Raw genomic sequence first — 19,851 nt, 5'->3', positions numbered from 1 at the left:
CATGCTTATGGTGTGTGTACCGAGGCTGATGGTGGCGGAAGATTGGGACTCCCCATACTCGTTCTTCAACCCGGAATATCATATCAAGAACAAAGACGGCTCCACACGAGTCATAGACGGGGGTTTAGGAAGATTTCTTGGAGTTTGGTACGTCCAGCACAGCATCAGGCACCAGGGTTTCCTTTTCCTTTTCTGCCTTGCTGACCGGGCGTCTTATTCGTCCTTTCTAGGAATGCGTGCGTCAACGTCATATACTCTTATGTAGCGGTGGATATATTCGCAGCAACGGCAGCTGAGAGTAGATCTCTCGCAGATTCAGAGTGTATGAAAATGGCTGCTCGAAAGATAACACTCCGGATTATCATACTGTACGTTCTGGCAATGCTAACATGCTCCTTTCTTGTACCTTATAATCATCCATTCCTCAATGGACAAGCGGTTTCATTAGCCACGGAGTCACCATTCGTGATTGCGGTTGTCGAAGCCGGTCTTCCAATTGCAGGAGAGTTTTTCAATGGGATGTATCTGTTCTCCTCGTTCACCTGCGCGGTAAACTCTGTATACGTTGCGTCGCGAGTGATGCATACGTTGGCTCTAAGGGACCAAACAGGGCCCGAGTTCATAACCAAGAGGCTACAACAATGCCATGCCGGGGTACCGACGAGAGCTGTACTTGTGACGGTGGCCATACTGGCCTTGGGGTATCTGGGGCCAGGAACAGGGCCAGGAGATGTACGTGAGCAGATATATATCCTGACCGCACCCTTCTGACGGCGCGAGATGGTGGCCTGACTAACGACGACCTTTAGCGGCTACGTGAGCTTTCGTCTAACTGCACAGTATCATTTCTCATTGTATACGGGATTATATGTGCAACATACCTTCGCTTTTATCTGACGTGTGTATTACCATGCAGGAGACCGTCTTTTTCCACATTCATAGCTGACGTAGAACATCATGGTTGCAGGCTGCAGGAGGAGAATAAACTTGGCAATACCGCCGAGTCACAAAATGGCGTTTACGATCGTCAAAATCCACGTTATCCCTATAAATCGCACGGGCAGTGGTTGAAGGCTAGTTTTGGCATGGTGGCATGTTTTATACTCCTTGTTTTCAATGGGATTCCTCCGTTCCTCAAGGATCCGTTTGATGTCCGGGCATTCATTGTTTCATACATCAGCGTAAGTATAGGCGCCCAACTGCTCCCCCCCCCCCCCCCCCCTCCTTTATATATATATACCTATCTTACAGAATGCACACTAATGAGCAGGGGTATGTCCCAAATAGCTGCCGGTCTTCGTCCTGCTACTTGTTGGCTACAAGATACGTAGGCATGGCCTTCGGCTGTCATACTGGGGTGCAGAGTGCTCCAACGACCTACGCAACTGCGTACAAACAACAAGTGGAACCCATAGGAAGGGGAGACTGATATTTCCTGACCATGGGCCAACCCGGAGAAATTGGAGAACTTTCTTTGCATGGGTTTGGGCTTGGGTGAAGTGAAGGGCCATTGTGATGGAGTTTTGGGAGCCTTTCTTCTTGCGGCAGTTAAACATCCTATACCCATAATATAACCCCTTAGATTTTTTTTATTTTTCATCACCTCATTATTGGCTAGTTCGTCTAACACGAAAGTACTCTTGCCCTTGAGCTGACATGCATCCATGCATGCTTAATGGCTTACTTGGGGCGGAGTATGTACTCCATGCCGGTGGTATTTATAACCGCCGTCGAGGCTGAGCAACCATCACGTGATACGCTGCTGCCTACAAAACCCCAAAAAAGAACATCTTCTCACTTCTCTTGTTAGGTAGGGCATTTAAATATTATACACGTTCGCTCTTTATCCTCTCTCTGTTCATATTTTTGCCTCCTCTCGTTTACTAACAGCCGATATTTTGTTTGATTTTTAATATCTACCGACCAGCATCCCAGCCTATCCAAGCCTGCCTGATATGTCGGCTTCCACGCGCTTCCTCGGGGCCATCGTCCGTCGAGGACTGGATGTTGCTCCCCGGAAACTAGGAAATCAAGAAGATGTAGACCGTGTGGTCTTCACTCTGTCCTTTGCAGCATTTATCATTGTTATCGTACTCTTCGTTGGGTGCATTATCGCGGTAGGCATCTGCACTGCTGGCTCTGATTGCGTATTTTCCGCCCTTGTTCCTAACAACTTTCATCTTCTAGATCGAGTATACCTACGGCATGGTCGTGACCACTCTGACGATCATCGAAGACCCCAACCCAGAGCCCGTTGTTTCTCTCCCCAGTTACTCTGACGCTGTGGATGACGGCCACAAGGCAGTTATCGATAAGAAACAACCCCTTGGCCTACCCGAAGCCGAAGGGCTCCCCGCGACTTATAAACCCATCACGAGCGGGTTCCGTTCGACCATCAAGCATCTTCGTGCCCGCGCTGGTCGTGGGTCTCGATTCCGCGGATTTTCTCACTTTCTGGCCTTGTCCTTTGCCCGTGGCTTCCTGACGAACTCGCTGCGCTTTCTTGGAGGCTTTGCACCGTTCGTTGCGGACATTGCCGTTTCCACCATGGTCCTCGCCTGGGTCCACGCAGTTATCTCTGCACCTAGCTCCAAGTCCTGGTATCAACGCTTCCCTTCTGTCCGCAAGAACTGGATCAAAATTGCACCAGCCGTGGCCCTGTCCACCTTGGCCTCGCAGCTCAGCTTTCACATCCCAGTCGCCATTGGATTCATGCTCGGAGGATTCCGCCTTAATGAGAATGGGATCTATGTCCTTGCCGAAGCCAGTCCCGTCTATCACTTGTACGCTGCTGGCGCCGTAGTCTTGTCTCTGATCCTTGGCCTCTTCCTCGATGTTCCTGCTGCCGTGATCATGGTACGTGTTGCGGCCTCTCTGCTTCCTGCAGACGATGAGACTATCGTCCCCTTCGACCGAACCTTCAACGGGAAGGTCAGTCCCACTGAGGTCGACGGTTCAGGGGCGATTGGAGTCCTCGATGCCTGGAGGACCCTCAGCTGGGCCTCTTACCGCCGTGTGGTAGTGGCCATAGTCAAGGTTGCCGGCATGCTCGCAGCCACCTCCTTTGTCTTTGGCATAGTTGGCGGTCTCGGGGTTGTTCTCTTTGCAGCCGGCACTCCGAGGAGCATTCTCACCTCTCTGGGGATCGCAGCATGATATACCGATTAACTATCGGCCATAATCAAGTCAACTATTTACCATCAGCCGATATCCGCAGCCGCAGGCTTCTGCATCACACTCTGTTCCTTGTTAATCCTGTGAGAATAGCTTCTAGCACATATATGTATATCGATGAATCGATGAATATAGTATGAGTACATCCTCTATACGCACGCCCCTTGCCTTCTTTTGTAGTGTAAGCTCAGTATACATTGTAGTATACCTCTTCTGGGTGGCCTTCTTTCCCACACAAGCACCAAAAAAAAAAAAAAAAAAAAAAAAAAAACCCGCTTTCTGTTCCCCACAAACCACAAGAGAAGCTGGATGTAGCGAATGACTTTCGAACCCCGCCTAAGTTTGTTCTTGTCCCTCTTCTTCCTCTTGACATGAATTCACTGCATAATATCTTATTCTCGACACGGCCAAATGAGATATAATATATAATATACGAGCAGCTCCGGTCTTCAGGCCAAAGATGGACAGCTAACTAGTGGTCCCCCCCCCTTGCCTGGACGAAACGAGTTGGTTCTCCCCGCCACAAGCGCCACAGAAAAAAGTCTCGCAACCTTTGAGCATTTGCAGCCAAAGCAGCAGAGAGAGAGAGAGACAGAGAGAGACCTACACCTGGCAGTTGAAGCACGACGGAGCATAGCACGGACTGGAACACAGGCTAGAAAGACTAGACGGGATACCTTGAAGCAAGGAGAAAACCCTGAGGCATGGCGGCTTCGGCGGCAGGAGGCTTGCTGAGCCGCCAGCTCAAGCAGATGCAGACCGACAAGGACATTCCGGGGATCAGCTGCGGCCTGGCAGACGATAATAACGTGTTTGAGTGGGAGGTTATGCTCATGATATCGGACGACTGCAAGTTCTACGGCGGTACGCACAATGCTGTTTCTCTGCTCCCCCTGGGCTTAAAGAAGAAGAAAGACAAGGAAGCTGATTATAGATATATGCTGGGGTCGATGTAACTGAGTAGGAGGGTTCTTCCGCGCAAAGCTCTCGTTTCCACCAGAATACCCGCATCTACCACAAGATGAATTCGAGACTCCCATGTTCCACCCTAACAGTAAGCTTTAGCTCTGCTATGTATATTTCTTGACTACTCTGCTCTGTTTATTGACTAGAGCGCGGCGGGGGGTGGAAACAGTATATCCCAACGGTGAAGTCTGCATATCGATCCTCCATCCGCCCGAGGAAGACAAGTATGGGTACGAGTCGGCGGCGGAGCGCTGGTCTCCCGTCCAGACGCCGGAGACGATACTGCTGAGCGTGATCAGCATGCTGTCGAGCCCAAACGACGAGTCACCGGCTAACGTGGAGGCAGCTAGGCTATGGCGGGATGATCCAAAGGAGTTCAAGAAGCGTGTCAGGCAGTGTGTCCGAGCGAGCCTGGGAGAGGATTAGATGCAAGGAGAAAAAGGAACAATTGACTCAACAATGGTCATGTTTACAGTACGTCCAACATCTTTATCAAATAGTCAAGGGATTTTTTTTTAATTCAAATCTGAAACCGTTGGCATTATTATTATTATCATGAGCTTTGCAGCGTTATTACATACATGCGATGATACAGCATTAAATCGCCAGTTTCCCCTCTCCGTGCCTTCCCATCAATTCAGTGACTCGTTAACTAGATAGCAAGAAAAAAAAAGGGGGAGAAGCATTATCGCCGCCAGGTGTGCCCGTCGTGAAGAATGGGGAGTTAAAAAGGAGGATACATCACGATTACAAGGCGAGAAGGGCGACGAGGCCGAGGGCACCGGCAACACCGAGACCAGTAGCCTTGGCCGGAGCGAGACCGGCAGAGTGAGTTGTGGATGGAGCGTTGCCAGTGGTCTCACCACCGGCACCGCCATTGGTGGGGGATGGGGACCCGGTCTGACCAGAACCGCCCTCTGAAGTGGTGGAGGGAGCCCCGGTCTCGGTAGCAGTGCCAGACTCGGTGCCAGACCCGGTACCAGACTGAGTGCCAGACTGAGAGCCAGAATGAGAGCCAGACTCGGAGCTGGAGACCATGGTGGAGAGGGTGGTTGCAGGGTGGCTGGTGGTGACGGTCTCGCTGCCGGTAGCGGTGCCGTGGGTAGACGACTGAGCCTGGTATGTCAGTATACACCATTACACAAAAATATATATATATTAAAAGAGAGAGGGAGACATACGGAAGTGGGAGCAGAGCCGCCGGTGGTGGATGAAGGAGCAGCCGTGCCGGTAGAGGCAGAACCAGAGGTGGTGCCAGTACCGGTAGCAGTACCAGAAGCTACACCGGTCAGCCATCGGTCTATACATCAGTTTATATATATGAGCAAACTTACTGTTTCCACCTCCCTGGGCCCTGCAGGCCTGCTGACCGAGCATGACGACCCTGTTGACGTCCTCACCCGGGCAGGCCTCCGTGGTGCAGTCTCGCAGGCCGTGAGTGAAGTCTTCCTTGGTGCAGAGACAGTCGCCGTAGTTGGTAGGAGGGCAGCCAAGCTCGACGGCCTTGCCCAACATGCTGCTGATACAGGCAGCCTATCTTCATCAGCATATTAATGCATGCATGCATACAGGGAGATGTCTTACAGAGCACTCTGGGAGCCCTCCGGTGCCCTGGGCGAGGCCCATGGAGGCGCCGAGGGAGAGGGAGACGACGTAGGTGGCCTTCATCTTGAGTAGACGGGAGAGACTTGAAAAACAAGCTGTGGAAGAAGAACTGGGTATATCAATTGAACTTGTTTTCCTGGGCTGAAGAAGAAGAAGAAGAAGAAGGGTGAAAGAGAAGGGAGAGCCAGACGTAGATATATAGCAAGGGGGAAAAAAAAGGGCGGGAAAAAGGGACGAACAGCCAAAAGGAGTTGACCCAAAACTAGAGAGTAAAAAGAAGAAAAGAGCTCGGGGAGGCAAAAAAAAAAAAAGTAATAAAAGAGAAGAAGAAAAACGGGGCAAAAAGAAAAGAAAAACGAGGGTGAAGTCATAGCATGCACAAACAGTTCACGGTTTCTCCATCGTACTAATAACTGTATGCGTACGGAGTGCTAATAACTAGTATGTGTAAGTCTGCTCACATCCGTCACTCTGACATGGTTTAGGGGAGATGCAAAAAGGGGGGGGGAAAGAGAAGGAAAAGCAAGGAAGACGAAGCTTACAAGCTTTTCTTCCTCTCTTCCCATCTACATACAGAAGTAATAAGATGAAGCTCCACCAGAGCAAGAAAAAGCAAAGAAGCAGAGCCAGCTCATCTCGAGGCCAACGAGAGAACCTGCCGGTCGTGTCGCCAACCGTCCTACCCGTCCTGCCTCTGCTCTTACACATAGCAATAGTCGTACAACTGCCACTTCAACTTCTACCACCACTTCTACTGCTTCTCAACTTCTACCACTTCTACTCGTATAAAGTATCGCTACTTCTTCGTCCTCCCACTTTTGCGGTGGCCAAAAGTACCTTTTTAGCGCGGGGTACTTGTCCCCTCTTTGCTTTTTTCTTTCCCCTTGTTTGGGTTAAAGATCGACATCAAATCAAGATCTCTCGGATGACGCTAGCCGCTTCGGGAAGCTAGTCGATCTCGGCGGATAGTTGTTCCAGTCTTAGGTAAGGCGGCCTCGACAACGCTCTGTATATACACCCACACACGCAGTGTACATATAGTAGAATATAAGTAGAAGGGACGAAGAGATGGGAGAAGAGACGAAAGAGAAGAGAGGAAGAAGAGAAGAGGGCGGTGGGTCGGTGGCGTTGGGTGACGATATGGCTCTTATTTTTGGGGGGGTCCTCTTTTCGCTCTCGCCCAGGCTAGCTTTCTGGCATAGCTTAGCTTGATAGCTTGACATGGGCATGGACAGGGCCCCTTTGTGGCTGTTTTGCTGATGAAGTCATCGAAGACCCTCACCAGCCACTTCTTTTCTTTTCCCTCTCTTATTACTTGATTTACCTGAAACGCTCGTTGCTCTCATTCCATGAGTTGACCCCGTCTTCCCCGTATACACAAGACAGAGAGAGAGAGACAGCGCAGAGAGATACACATGTCATCACCCTGGTAACCGGGACGGACAAAGCGGTGTTATGTCACTTTTTGTCCTGTTGGAATTAAAATAAAAAAAAAAACAAAGAAAAAAAGGAAAAAGGGTGCCACTTGGCCCGTCTTAGCTCTTCGCAGAAGTCGGAGCTCTCCCTCAACCCGCATGCAACTCGTATACATATATATCCCTCTCTAACTCTATCGGCCGCAGCTGTCAAGCTCTTCGACAGACATAGCTACATATGTATAATACTCCTCCATACTATAACGTAGTTAATTCCTATGACTGCATTGTGTCGGTCAGCGCTGGTTGGGGGGCCGCCACCCCGTCCAGCTCTCCACCTATAATATTATCCGTCACATACTATATATACACACCCCCAACGATATACGAAACGGCTATCGACCTTCTTCCCCCCAGAAGGTATTCCGTACATAAAGAATAACTTTTATTGGTTGATCAGCTTGACCAACCGGATAAATAGAAATGCGGGAAGTGCGATAGCTCAAATACTTTGCATTTCATTATTTTATTGCTTATCTGCTGGTCCACACGTTCGAGGCAGGCGCTGTCGGCAGCGATGATGGTGGGTCGGTGGTCCGTATAGTTCGTTGTCGGGCAGAGAGGCCTCGATGGTCTTTCCCAGGCCACAGGAGTCGTTTAAAAGCCTACCGTTGCCACTGAGGCCTCAACGGCGTTATTATCATCCGCTATTGCCGCAGATACCGCTGAGCTCTTTGCCTGGTGATATCCTTGAGAGCTTCATTGGTGCCTGGCGCTAAGGCGACGATGCTGTTGATAATAAATTGTCGGATATAGTCAGTCTCTCCGCCGCCGATTGGCAGATTCCGACATATATTTTCGAGTAATCGATAGTATTTTGTCCCGTGGGGGACGGTCGTATTTTTTATGAGCAGCTTCCCTACTCACTCTTCCTTGGTAGCTATAGATTTGCTAGTCTTAAACGACGTTACCTTCATCGGCTAGCTCGTTTTCGCAGTCGCTATCTATAAAAACACGATTGATGTCGCCTAGATACAAGAGTCAGCAATGCGTTAATAATATATGTCCCATCAACTCACAGTCTATGGCCCTTGCCTCGATTAGTAGCTTCTCCATCGAACCAAGCCTTGAGAAGAATAAACACGTGACGCTCGCTGAAACGTATCATGTAATCGTTTACCACGTGAGCCTGCCACGTCTTTATCTCCTCAGGGCGTCATTCTGAGGCCCAGAAACAATCTTGTCGTCCGAGATTCTCAAAGCTACTCGGCTTATAGCCCTTGAGTACAGTCAGATGCCGTCGATCTTCCTCCGTTAAGCTTGAAATCGAGATTCTATGCTGGCCCGTCTGATCGAAAGAGAGCCACTGGGATACTCTTCGTCAGCGCTGTTTTTAAATCCTGAACAGTAGGATTTCCTGGGGGATATACGAAATTCAGATATATACCCGCCCGGAATAGGGCTAGAGTCATGGCAATCCACAGCTCCGTCTCATGGCTACTCCCGAGCTGAGGGGGCTGGCATAGAGGATCTTTGTTATGACTTCAACGCCATCTATTCCGTGTTAATGAGGCCGGCCACGGAGGCATAAAAAGATCAAGAACATGTGCAAACCTCGCCATCTATATTGATGGATCAGCCGCTACTAGCCAACTTTTTAACGTATTCACTTCCATGGAAAGCTATTACTATCGGAAAGCTTTGTCCATCAAGTTCATACACAAGGACTCCATGCGGTCCTGTCAACCCTCTTTTATATTGCTTGGCTTGTAGCCAAAGTCAGTGAGCATTGGTAATAAGTGGTTTCTCGGTTTTACCAAGAGCTCCATTTCAATTTCGAATTACTTCGTGATAGGGAGAGCATTAACGTGGGCGGTGATGGAAAGGATGAAGAAGGGAGAGGATGTAGGAGCACTCAAGGTACGAACTAGGAAACTGGAGATGGCCTATCAGTTTCGTTGACAGATAAGTGAAGGACTAAGAGTGACTCTTTGAAAACCCCAAAGGAGAACGCCGGTTTCTATACATTTAGCCTTATATACGAAACTTGGTACATATAAACACGCAAATAAAATAAAAGTTGACATTGAAAGAAAAGAGTTTCATCTACGTGTCTACCATGTACATAGCTGAACAGATAACCGCGGATGTACAAACGAAAAGAGTCGGTGTCTTAAGGTTATTTCCACAGTGACTTATGATCAATTTTATACTGAGCTATATAACGTGATTAAAATGCCTTCTTAGAGATTTCACATGACTTGTCCGCGCCCAGCTTAGATAAACTTGCTAGAGCGCAAACCACACTCTTCCACGCCGTTATTTCTCCAGCGACCAAAAACTACTACGAAGAATACCATCTACCAAGCTACAGGTTTTGGTTCGGATTTGACAAACACAGCACCATGGACAAGTACCCTGAAGGAAGCCTGGAGTGGAGGAGAGAAACAACGTGACTGAAAGCAGAAAAGCTAAGCCCATATAGCCGGACAGCGTTAAAAGGAAGAAATGAGCCAAAGGAGCCTTGGTTTATACCAATAGTCCTCGGAGGAGCGCTTGATACCCCCAAGAAGATTCAAGAGAAAATGGGCCTAGTAGAACTACCTAAAGTCAAAACTACCCATCCTCTCCCTGCTGGTAAACAGGAAACGGTGTATATCTGCAGAGCCGACATTTCGGAATACCTAAAAGTTAGTGAACGAAATTATTATCTATTTTATTTGATGGTAAAAATAGGGCCGCACACCTGTTTCCAAAGAGGACTAGGTCTGTCTACAGGTCGGTCTGGTGTGTGTATCTGTATCTCTCCACGCCACCACCCTCATTATGGCTACAGTTTCGTTCCTGGAGGGTTATATACTATAGAGTCTGTGTTAGTACCAGAGACACCTCCCTGCATGTCAACAAGATGAAGGTTTGATGCCCACCCCGCAGCGGGAGAGGGAGAGCATTCCAAGCGCGACTGACAGAGGGTGACTAAAGCAAGTTACTGAAGTTACCAAGAGCGAAGGGAATTGGAGAAGTGTGGATAACTTTTGGCTGGTGCCAGAATAACTACTTGGCGTGGACTGGGGTATTTCCCACCGAGTCATGTAAAAGCGTTGGCTGGCTTCGAACGAGCTGGTTATCTAACCATCTTCTTATACAGATACTGCAACGATGGGCATACTAGTATTAAGAAATCCTGATGCCCAATCTCGATTTCTCTGGGTTGAGGATGGAAGAATGCTCGTCTCAAGGGGCTACATGGGTGTTATAACCGTTATGTTATTATATTCGCTGGGCCCACATCCGCCGACAGTTCTAGACTTGTCGCCTGTTTTATGTTATCACACGTTTATTTAGGCCGAAACTCCCCTATGTTATCGCGCAAAGGGCATGGGAGCAGACACACATGCATCGACAGTTGACGTCCGGGCCCAAAAAGCAGGAGGGTGTCTTCTGCGATGCTATGGTAGTAAAATCGTCTACTTGGCCATAGTAAGACTAAACGCTACACTCTGCCCTGCTGCTGCCAGGTAGACGGGGGAGCGATGGCTGGCATGTAACTCCGGGGGGGTGTCCGCGTGAGAGGGCTGGCGGAGGAAGCGAGAATCTATCGAACAGAAACTGCATGTATAAAAACATCTTAATTGGCCGCCGAGTCTCCCGTGTTCCACCAGCTCTCAGGCCGTCTCTCGATGAACCAAGTCACCGGGAGAAGAAGAAGCTGAAGAAGCCGAAGTAAAAAGACAAAGTCAACGGCGCGATGCAACACGAGAGCGCATGGCCAAAGGGAGAATAAGTCCACGCCGTTTAAAAGGGAAAAAAAGGGGGGGGGGAAGGGGTAGGACATGCCATGCGGGATGCTACCACGTCGCCATCGTCGTATCAAGCGACTGTTCTTCTTCTTCGGTGAACTCCTGTGAGACCCATATAAACCCCATGTACTATATCAAGGGCAGATAATAGCAAAGACGAGAAGAGAACAGACATGGTCCATCTGCGGTCGTCCTCGTCCATTGTATGCTGTCCTCACAGGTCGAAAGGGATCATGCCGTGTAGTTTACTTGTTGACTCTCCATAGTACGTATATAGATATATCAACTCCACACTCAGCTTCAACGCCACCAAAGCCTCATGTCTCGTCTATTTCTGTCTCTTTGTCTCTCTTCCATCGTCCATCGTCGGCTTGTGCCTCGAGAGGGAAAAAAACTCACAGTGTGGTATTCGCACCAAAGGGTCACATCAACAACCAAGGATGTAACCAAGAGAAGGAAAAAGAAAAGAAACTCTTCATGTAAGAAATAACGAAGAGAAGCACGACCTTTTGACTGTTATATATTCTTGTCCTCAATGGATTTCTCCAGCTTTTATTCTATGTTTATATTAACTATTTGAATATCTTCGTCTTCTCGCTCTTTGTCAGCATCCGCGGATGGCTTTTTTTTTTTCGTCTGATTATAACTTCGGCTTCATCCTCCACCATCTCTTGTCTTCTTCCATCTCTTCTCCCTCTTCCTCTTCTGCCCTCTTGTAATAATACCGAGACTATCTAGAGCTTGCCTGCCGGCTGCTAGACGCAATGGCTGAAGAGAAACCCGGCAACGCGCCCGCCACCAGGGTCAGCGACGGCGACGACCACGACCGGGAGCCCGTCGCCGACCTCACCAGGCCCAAGGGATGGAAGTACAAGGAGCTCAAGGTCGCTGGCGTTAGCCTCTCCTGGTACGCCTCGCCTAGCTTCCAGCTCGTCCTCGTCTCCTTCGTCTGCTTCATGTGTCCGGGCATGTTCAACGCCCTCAGCAGCCTGGGGGGCGGAGGCAAGACGGACAAAACCACCGCAGACAACATGGTACGACTACCCTTATACGCCCTTATATATAGATAGATAGATAGATAGAGAACTAACTGAAGTAGAACATTGCGCTGTACAGTTGCTTTGCCGTCTTTGGCTTCTTTGGCGGCTCGTTCGTCAACCGTCTCGGTGTGCGCCTGACCCTTGCCTTTGGTGGGATTGGATACTGTCTCTACGCCATCTCGCTGCTCGTCTCCGTGCACTCGGAGCACGTAGCCGGTTTCAACGTCTTCGCGGGCGCCTTTCTCGGTCTCTGCGCCGGCCTCCTCTGGACTGCACAGGGCACCATCATGCTCTCCTACCCGGGAGAGTCCACCAAGGGCCGGTCCTTTGCCGTCTTTTGGGCCATCTTCAACCTCGGGGGCGTCATCGGCTCTTTGGTATGTCCGATATCACATACACCCTCTCTCTCCCTCCCTCCCTCTCATTTTTTCTCTTTAACCCAGACTAATAAGGACAAAATTTGTGGTAGATCCCCCTTGGAGAGAATATCAATGTTAAAGGCAATGTTAATGTCACGGACGGCACCTACATTGCTTTCATTGTTCTCATGGCCACCGGTGCCGTCCTCGCCCTCCTCCTCTGCAACGCAGGCGACATCTACCGCCGTGACGGCAGCCGAGTCGTCATCATGAAGAACCCTACCTTCAAAACTGAATTTATTGGCCTCTGGGAGACCATCCGCAGCGAACCATACATCGTCCTCCTCTTCCCCCTCTTCTGGTCCTCCAACTGGTTCACCGCCTACCAGTTCAACGCCATCAACGGCGCCTATTTCACCACCCGTACTAAGGCCCTCAACTCCGTGCTCTACTGGACCTCCCAGATCATTGGAGCCGGTATCTTCGGCGTCTGTCTTGATAACACCTCCGTCAGCCGCTCTCTCAGGGCCAGAATCAACCTTGCCGTCATGTTCGTGCTCACCATGGCCATCTGGGGTGGTGGCTATGCCTTTGCCAAGGGCTACTCGCGCGAGTCTGTTGACCCGGAAGCAGGCTACAAGGGCAAAGACTGGAATGACAGCGGCTACGTTGGTCCAATGTTCCTGTTCATGTTCTACGGCTTCTACGACGCTGCTTTCCAGGCATCCGCTTACTGGTATGTCATGTAGATATTTTTTTCTCTCCCTTGCATGGCCATACTAAAAAACATCAATAGGTATATGGGAGCTCTCTCCAACTCCGGTCGTAAGACAGCCAACTACGTCGGATTTTATAAGGGCATACAGTCCGCTGGTGCCGCCGTTTCATGGGCCATAGATCTGAAGAAACTAGCCTTCATGTCGATCTTCGCCAGCAACTGGGCCCTCCTGGCCGGCTCCCTCGTTATCGCCGCCCCACTGGTCCTCAGGATCAAAGATCACGTCGACATCGAAGAGGACCTCAAGTATTCCGACGAGACCATAGCCGATGTCCTTCCTACTGGCCATCCGGATAAAGAAACTGCCTAAGCTGAACAAAGCACCTTTTTAATTTCTGCTCTCAACTTATTTCCTTGTCCCAGAGAAGGTACCTTCATGCTTGGAGATGGCCTATGATGTCAACAGTCTCTCGTTCCTTCTATTCTGCTCTTTTTTTACTAGTTTTGTGATGTATGGCGTAGGGCAAGGGGAAACGAATTATACCAATTGGCACTGGATAGGTTTAATCATGACTTGTATAATGATAATATTCATCAACTTATCAATTCAAACTTAAATCGTAAGTGGTTAGATCACCCAATTGCTTGGTGTTAAATATAACTTACTCTGACATTAGTTGAGACTGCTTTTTGAATCTTATCCGCTTTCTTAAGCTTCCGTATATGTATATCTGGGTAAATATGCAGCCAATGCGATATTCATTAGCATCTATATACATGTATAGTTGCTTCACACTCTAACCCAAGTGTTAGTTTCTTACTATTTTCTCTTGATCAACTCGCAAGAGATGGCAGTGGAGTAGTATGATGGCGGCAGGCGGAGCACTGCCCTGACATAGACTATCAAACAATACTGGCTTTGAGTTTGTTGAGTATCTATGTGATGCTGAGGATGTGAGGATGTAAATTCGGCTCATGGATCTTCAACGATGGCAATTAGTAGAACATTGTTATATCTTGATCCACGAGAGGCAGAATGGCCTAATGTCCAACGGTAACTCTAGACTAGGAGGGAGATGGTGACATAATCATACTTAAAGCTAAACAAAAAAAATCGAAAAAAACAGTGAAGCATCTCAAGTACAATAATTATTCGCATATTAGACTGAACAGCAATGGCGGCCGTTGATGAAAAAGGAACATCTAGACTGCGTATAATGAGCATGCTAGAGTCGCTGCATGAGTCTCTATCGAGTGCAACATCCTCTCTCCCAGCTTCAGTGGCCTCAGACGGAACTGGCGTATCAATCCTACCTCCATCCGATGGCATATCCCTGCTGGATACAAAGAGTGAAATTCTTCTATCCTACCTACAAAACCTCGTGTACTTTGTTCTACTGCAAGTTCGGCGGCTATCCTCGTCTAAATCTAGCTCTCCGTCGGCGACGGATGGGCTGCAGCAGAGGACAGATCAACACCAAGAGGACGTGGTGAAGAAGTTGGCCGAGCTTCGAGTTTACCTTGAACGTGGTGTCAGGCCGATAGAAGGGCGGTTAAAATACCAAATTGATAAGGTTTTAAAAGCAGCGAACGACCTTGAAAGGACCAAGGCGCAAACCAGCCAAAAGCACGATGACCGAAAGTCCACTAAAAAGAGCCAAGGCGGTTTAGAGAGCACCGATTCTGAACAGGGTACAGCGACAGAAAGCGGGGAGGAGGATGACGATGAAGAAGAACTTGATGAGCTGACGTATCGACCGAATGTGGCTGCATTTTCGCGTGCCGTGGAAGCCCAAGAGCAGCAAAAAGCTGCTGCGCAGAAGAAAGACAGCGCTGGTGACGGGATTTACAGACCACCGAAAATAAAACCCACAGCTCTATTAGAACACAAGCCAAGCCGACGAGCTGAGCGCGAGGCCCAACGCTCGAAGAAATCAAGAGCAATTGACGAGTTTGTTAATGCGGAAATGTCCACCACCCCGATGGCCGAGCCTAGCATTGGCAGCACCATCAGAGCAGGTGGAAGACATGTCAGCACCCAACAGGATAGGGCAAGGGAGGAAGAGCGCCGGGCGTACGAAGAAACAAACCTGCTTCGACTGCCCAAGGAGAGCAAGAAAGATCGAGCGAGGAGGGGAGGCAACCGCCGTGGAGGAGGATATGGTGGAGAAGAATGGCAGGGACTTGGCGAAGGTGTTGATCGAATCCATCGACTCACAGAGAGGAAAAAGGGCGGAGGCGGTGCACTACAGAGGAGTCGAAAGAGGGCGACTGAGGATGGCCCTCGAGGCGATGGCTTTAACGTTGGCGAGAGATTTGAGAAGCGACAGAAAACGATTGCAAGCTGGAAACGATAACCCTCTTCTGTACCATACCGCATATCGAATCGAATCGGCCAACTCGTTCAAACATATAAATACATAGTACTGACTCCCGAGGTCGCCTTTTATGGTTCTAGCATAACTTGTTTTGATAACCAACAACACATACATGATGACTAAGCGGAGGTGGTCAATAACTATACCTAACGTCATAGCTAAACATCAACAAAAACTTGGATGGAAGAGCTGAAAGAAATATAGCATGTAGAATGAGACCGGAGAGGAGGTGCAGACAATCAATTACCCTCTCATACAAGATGGAAAACCCAGGTAAGCCCTCGCTCCCGCTTTCGGTATCATTTTCCTTCTGACGAGGATTCCGATAGTTGCTGAGATTCCGCGGATTATCCATCTCCTCACCCAGTCTGTTCCTTCGGTGCAACGACAGACAATTGAGAAATACTTTACAACTTCGGCCTCAATTACGCATCCTTTTTTACATTCGGGATCATTCCAAGGCAGCCGCTGGCTGATTGTTCGCATATTTCTTTTTTACAAGATTATGTCGCCACATGTTGATCTACAAGTCAAATCAGTTGGTCTGTAGCACCTCCATGCATACAAAGCATCCACAGCTTTTACATAGTAAACAGCAAACTGACTGTCATAATAGCGTTTGACTATGAGAACCTGTTGTTATATGTCACCATCTCCCAAATCTTCCGTATATTCATTATCCCGTTTTACACGGCGCCCGTCACTCTTACCACAGTCCTTCAACTAGTTGAGATAGAGGAGCAAAATAGCCCAGTCCAGCAACGCCGCAAGGTCCCGGTTGTTGAACTTACAAACTCGAATACAGACCTGCTAGCATCCCCGCCAGAATCAGTTTCATCTTCATCTACCCAGGACGATGAGCTCACTGTCGCGGCAGTCCAGCCAGCCAAGTCGTCAAAGCCCCTGTATTACATTGCTTCACAAAACGATCTCTACCAGACCAATGAGTATATCAAATTTATCGTTCCGTACGGGATTGGGTCGACCTTGGTATTGTTCTGGCATTTCTTTGCCACTGTTTTCTGCGTAATTGCTTCATTTATTTTTTGGCCTATTGCATGGGTAGAGGAGAAAGGCACACTTCATTAAACAAGCCAAGAATACCCCAAAAGGGGAGTCACTTAAGGGTGGGCTTTAGGGTAACATGACCCTATTATACATTATCTACTTTTTCTTGTTCTTTTGGCCTGCCGTTGCTGTGTTTTCTAGGTAGGGATGCCTCTAATGTACTGCCGTCATCTGCAGAAGAGGTAACTAGCTGGAAACTGAAATTTAACCCCGAAGGGAGCTTATCCGTAACAGAGTGGATTCTCTTAAGGTGCGTTGGCATCCATTCCTCGTAAACATATTGAAAATGTGTATGTAGTCCACCATTCTTTCCCTTCCAGCTCTGTAAAGCAAAAGCTCCTGATAGGGCAACGATAGAAATAAGTCTTATGCCCTTCAATGATAACATAATGACCATAAATTCTCACGATGCTAGATCATGCGGTATCAAGGGAGGTACATTCACTTTGTAAGATTCTGAACCCAACACCCGTTAATTTCGAATAATAGGCGGCCGGACTGTTGTTGCTCACGATATAACATCGCCGTTTTTATACATCGATGTCATAGCCCAGGCCTATAATGAAGAGCTGACTTGTGCCCTTATTAATTTTTACACCTCTTACATGTATCCTCCCGTTCACGACCAATCTTCTATATCTTTCAAGTGCCATAGCGGCTTAGTCCTAAGGTAGGGTATAGTTGGCGCTCATATAGGCGGATGTGTAATGGAAGAGAAGCTGATAATACTTGTAAAGATAGCAGCGTCATAGGCGCAATTATTATTCAGCCTCGTCCCCATTTTAATTCTGTCAAAAAGGGGTTTCATGGCCTAGTTGTGCGTGCGTACTTACCAGTGCTAGTTGAAAATATGTAATAGATAACTATACATAACACAAGCTAGCTGTTGCCAGTGAGGAGTTGCGAATCGCCCCCGAGAAGCTCCCTGGCATCGTCTTCCTTACCCACAACAGCCATAGGAAGCGCTTGTCCCAGCCCAAAGAACACGAAGGCAGCCCACTTCCAACGAAAGGGGTTAAAAAGCACCACAAATAAGAACCAGTACAGCAATTCGGCGTAAGTAAAAAAGTCAAACGCTCCGGTTGGGGCGAACCTCTTCATAACCCTCGTCATGTCAATCCACCTTTTCATCCAGTACTCCTGCGGGCGACTCAGCGGATCGATCAGAAACATGAGCAAAAGGCGAGTGTATATTCCAATATGGTAATTTCCTGCGGTAGCTATGGCGTTAACAAAGGTGCTGTTATTTGTGCAAATACTTGGGTATGCTGGGGGGAAAACCTGAAGATACCAGTTTGGCGGGTCGTAGGGTGGTTCGAAAGCCTCCGAAGGAAGAAAAGAAAGGGATGGCCGAATAAATCCTGTCGCCATAACGATAATGTCTGCACTGATAAATATTTCGCGGCCCGGTCCAGACCTTGGGACCCCTTTGGCTCGGTGGTTGAAGGAAATGCCGTCTTCGGCAACAGAGAGAATATCCCCACGTAGCCAGCGGGCCTTGCCTGCTCGTATCAGTTCGAACAGATCCGAGTTCACCATTGGCGTATCGGTGAACAATCCCTTGCTAGACGGGGCGATGTCCTCTAGGTCACGATAGAAGAGCTTGCGCAAAAGGGTCTCTGGGATGAAGGAGAGGATGGTCTCCTGCCCGAAGATGTTGCAGGCCAGGATGATATCCACGATGGCATTCCGCGGTATAATCCATTTATCTGATCGTGAGAGGACGTCCACGTTTGCAGCACCAGCATTGACAGCAAACTCCAAGGCTTCGACCGCGCTGGCTCCTCCTCCAACAACAACAATACGCTTCCCTTTGGCATTTATTCCATCCAACTCAGAAGAATGGTATACTTGTCCGCCAAATTGGTCCAGATGCGGAAGTGTTGGTAGCTTCGGGTCACCGCAGCTCCCTACAGCCGCAACAACGCCGTCAAAGGTGCCATGGGCGTGTTTGTCTTCGTTGATGATCCATTTTCCTTTACTGTCCTTCCGGACCGATTTAACGGGTGTGTCGAAGATGGTCTTATCATCAAGATGGTAAGCTTCCCATATTTTGACGATTTGATCCTTAATCTGCTGCTGTTTTGGGTAGGCATTTTTCCACTTGATCGATGGGTGAAACCTGAACATGATACTATGGATCTGCAGTGAAGATGTAGAGTTCACTCTCTATTCGTCTTGTCAATATATAAAACATACACATACGAGGGAATAAATGAGGACATACACTCCATATACCTCCTAGCCCCTTCTCCTTAGGTCGGGCTTCAAATATCTTTACGTCAAACCCATGGCCAACACAATGCGCCGCTGCTGAGACGCCAGTCAGCCCGGAGCCGACAATGGCGACCCGAGGACGGCGTAGCCGTTTACCAGGGCTGGACGGAGGAGGAGCATTGGTAGCAAAGACGTAAATCAGTAAATCCTGGACCAAGTTGTACAAAATGACAAAGCATTGGGAGTAGATATGTGCCACGGAGCGGCCAACGCCCCCGATGAACATGTTTCTCAATCTATGGCTATCCGGTATTGGACACTGTTTCTCCAGGCAGGAATGACAATTGAGCGGTTCAGACGTTGACCTTCGACAGCAACGCCCCTCAATATATATATATATATATACATATATAGGTCCGGCATGTTATGACGACATAACAGGAGCAAAAGCAAGCTTGGTTCGGCTGGTGGAAGTTTTCCAACCCGGTTTTCTCACAGACACTGGGATCTGTCAGGTTGTATATAAGATGCCCTACATAGAATGACGTTGCTATAGATATATATAGGCATAGGTTTCTGAAATATGGCTGATTTTCAACTTGGCCATATGTGTCCTTTATTGGCGATGTATGAGTCCAGAACTGCTGCCTTGACGAGATGCTGTATTGCTGGTCAGCCGTGGGATTATACATAGCTGTAAAGATCAAGCTGAGCAACTTATCTGCCACCTAACTATGGACCATAATAACATAGCATGTTGAGCAGTGGATGTAGCCACCGTTAGATATCGAGTGGATGTTGCTTGTTTGGCGTTATTTTTTTTTTTTTTTTTGGGGCGGCGCGCGAGAACGTGACTTCATCATGGACTTTGGCTTCATCGTGAGAATGTTCACAATTATTCAACACGATGGACCTTTCGTCTCTCAACGAACTGAACCGGCCGTCGTTTGACCTCAAGTGATACATGGGGGGACCGATTATACCTCCCAAGATGATATTTACGCCATCACACACTCGTTTCGCAAGATCTACCGCTACCAACGCCTTGCACTTTAGCGACACCACATCTAGCTCGCTTCCATCCTAGACCAAAGGTGTAGCTGATAGTAAG

The 19,851-nt window shown here is 48.5% G+C and overlaps 8 protein-coding genes across 8 annotated transcripts; 6 read left to right on the top strand and 2 right to left on the bottom strand.

Annotated features, from left to right (window-relative positions):
* Positions 1 to 7: 7 nt before the first annotated feature.
* Positions 8 to 1,503, top strand: MCYG_07136 (proline-specific permease; the record flags this gene model as incomplete). The annotated part of the gene is made up of 5 exons (XM_002845126.1): positions 8 to 147; positions 231 to 732; positions 810 to 898; positions 968 to 1,181; positions 1,288 to 1,503. The coding sequence occupies 5 exons, from the start codon at positions 8 to 10 to the stop codon at positions 1,501 to 1,503; spliced, it is 1,161 nt and encodes a 386-aa protein (XP_002845172.1).
* A 452-nt stretch (positions 1,504 to 1,955) lies between these two features.
* Positions 1,956 to 3,156, top strand: MCYG_07135 (conserved hypothetical protein; the record flags this gene model as incomplete). Its single annotated transcript, XM_002845125.1, has 2 exons — positions 1,956 to 2,117; positions 2,188 to 3,156. 2 exons carry the CDS (start codon positions 1,956 to 1,958, stop codon positions 3,154 to 3,156), a joined length of 1,131 nt encoding a protein of 376 aa, XP_002845171.1.
* A 722-nt stretch (positions 3,157 to 3,878) lies between these two features.
* On the top strand, positions 3,879 to 4,566 carry MCYG_07134 (ubiquitin-conjugating enzyme E2 15; the record flags this gene model as incomplete). The annotated part of the gene is made up of 3 exons (XM_002845124.1): positions 3,879 to 4,038; positions 4,139 to 4,228; positions 4,310 to 4,566. The coding sequence occupies 3 exons, from the start codon at positions 3,879 to 3,881 to the stop codon at positions 4,564 to 4,566; spliced, it is 507 nt and encodes a 168-aa protein (XP_002845170.1).
* Positions 4,567 to 4,887: 321 nt separating this feature from the next.
* MCYG_07133 (chitinase 3) lies at positions 4,888 to 5,808 on the bottom strand (the record flags this gene model as incomplete). Its single annotated transcript, XM_002845123.1, has 4 exons — positions 4,888 to 5,256; positions 5,322 to 5,440; positions 5,475 to 5,673; positions 5,725 to 5,808. 4 exons carry the CDS (start codon positions 5,806 to 5,808, stop codon positions 4,888 to 4,890), a joined length of 771 nt encoding a protein of 256 aa, XP_002845169.1.
* A 5,916-nt stretch (positions 5,809 to 11,724) lies between these two features.
* On the top strand, positions 11,725 to 13,447 carry MCYG_07132 (DUF895 domain membrane protein; the record flags this gene model as incomplete). The annotated part of the gene is made up of 4 exons (XM_002845122.1): positions 11,725 to 11,994; positions 12,060 to 12,377; positions 12,470 to 13,095; positions 13,156 to 13,447. 4 exons carry the CDS (start codon positions 11,725 to 11,727, stop codon positions 13,445 to 13,447), a joined length of 1,506 nt encoding a protein of 501 aa, XP_002845168.1.
* An 805-nt stretch (positions 13,448 to 14,252) lies between these two features.
* On the top strand, positions 14,253 to 15,434 carry MCYG_07131 (U3 small nucleolar ribonucleoprotein LCP5; the record flags this gene model as incomplete). Its single annotated transcript, XM_002845121.1, has 1 exon — positions 14,253 to 15,434. The coding sequence occupies one exon, from the start codon at positions 14,253 to 14,255 to the stop codon at positions 15,432 to 15,434; it is 1,182 nt and encodes a 393-aa protein (XP_002845167.1).
* A 281-nt stretch (positions 15,435 to 15,715) lies between these two features.
* MCYG_07130 (conserved hypothetical protein) lies at positions 15,716 to 16,544 on the top strand (the record flags this gene model as incomplete). Its single annotated transcript, XM_002845120.1, has 3 exons — positions 15,716 to 15,728; positions 15,785 to 15,997; positions 16,072 to 16,544. The coding sequence occupies 3 exons, from the start codon at positions 15,716 to 15,718 to the stop codon at positions 16,542 to 16,544; spliced, it is 699 nt and encodes a 232-aa protein (XP_002845166.1).
* Positions 16,545 to 17,402: 858 nt separating this feature from the next.
* Positions 17,403 to 19,026, bottom strand: MCYG_07129 (conserved hypothetical protein; the record flags this gene model as incomplete). Its single annotated transcript, XM_002845119.1, has 2 exons — positions 17,403 to 18,692; positions 18,751 to 19,026. The coding sequence occupies 2 exons, from the start codon at positions 19,024 to 19,026 to the stop codon at positions 17,403 to 17,405; spliced, it is 1,566 nt and encodes a 521-aa protein (XP_002845165.1).
* Between the last annotated feature and the right edge of the window lie 825 nt (positions 19,027 to 19,851).

The sequence above is a fragment of the Microsporum canis genome, genomic scaffold (assembly GCF_000151145.1).
Source record: "Microsporum canis CBS 113480 supercont1.6 genomic scaffold, whole genome shotgun sequence".
NCBI lineage: Eukaryota > Fungi > Ascomycota > Eurotiomycetes > Onygenales > Arthrodermataceae > Microsporum > Microsporum canis.
The sequence above is the reverse complement of the archived record's forward strand: the minus strand, read 5'-3'. Positions and strand labels throughout refer to the sequence as shown.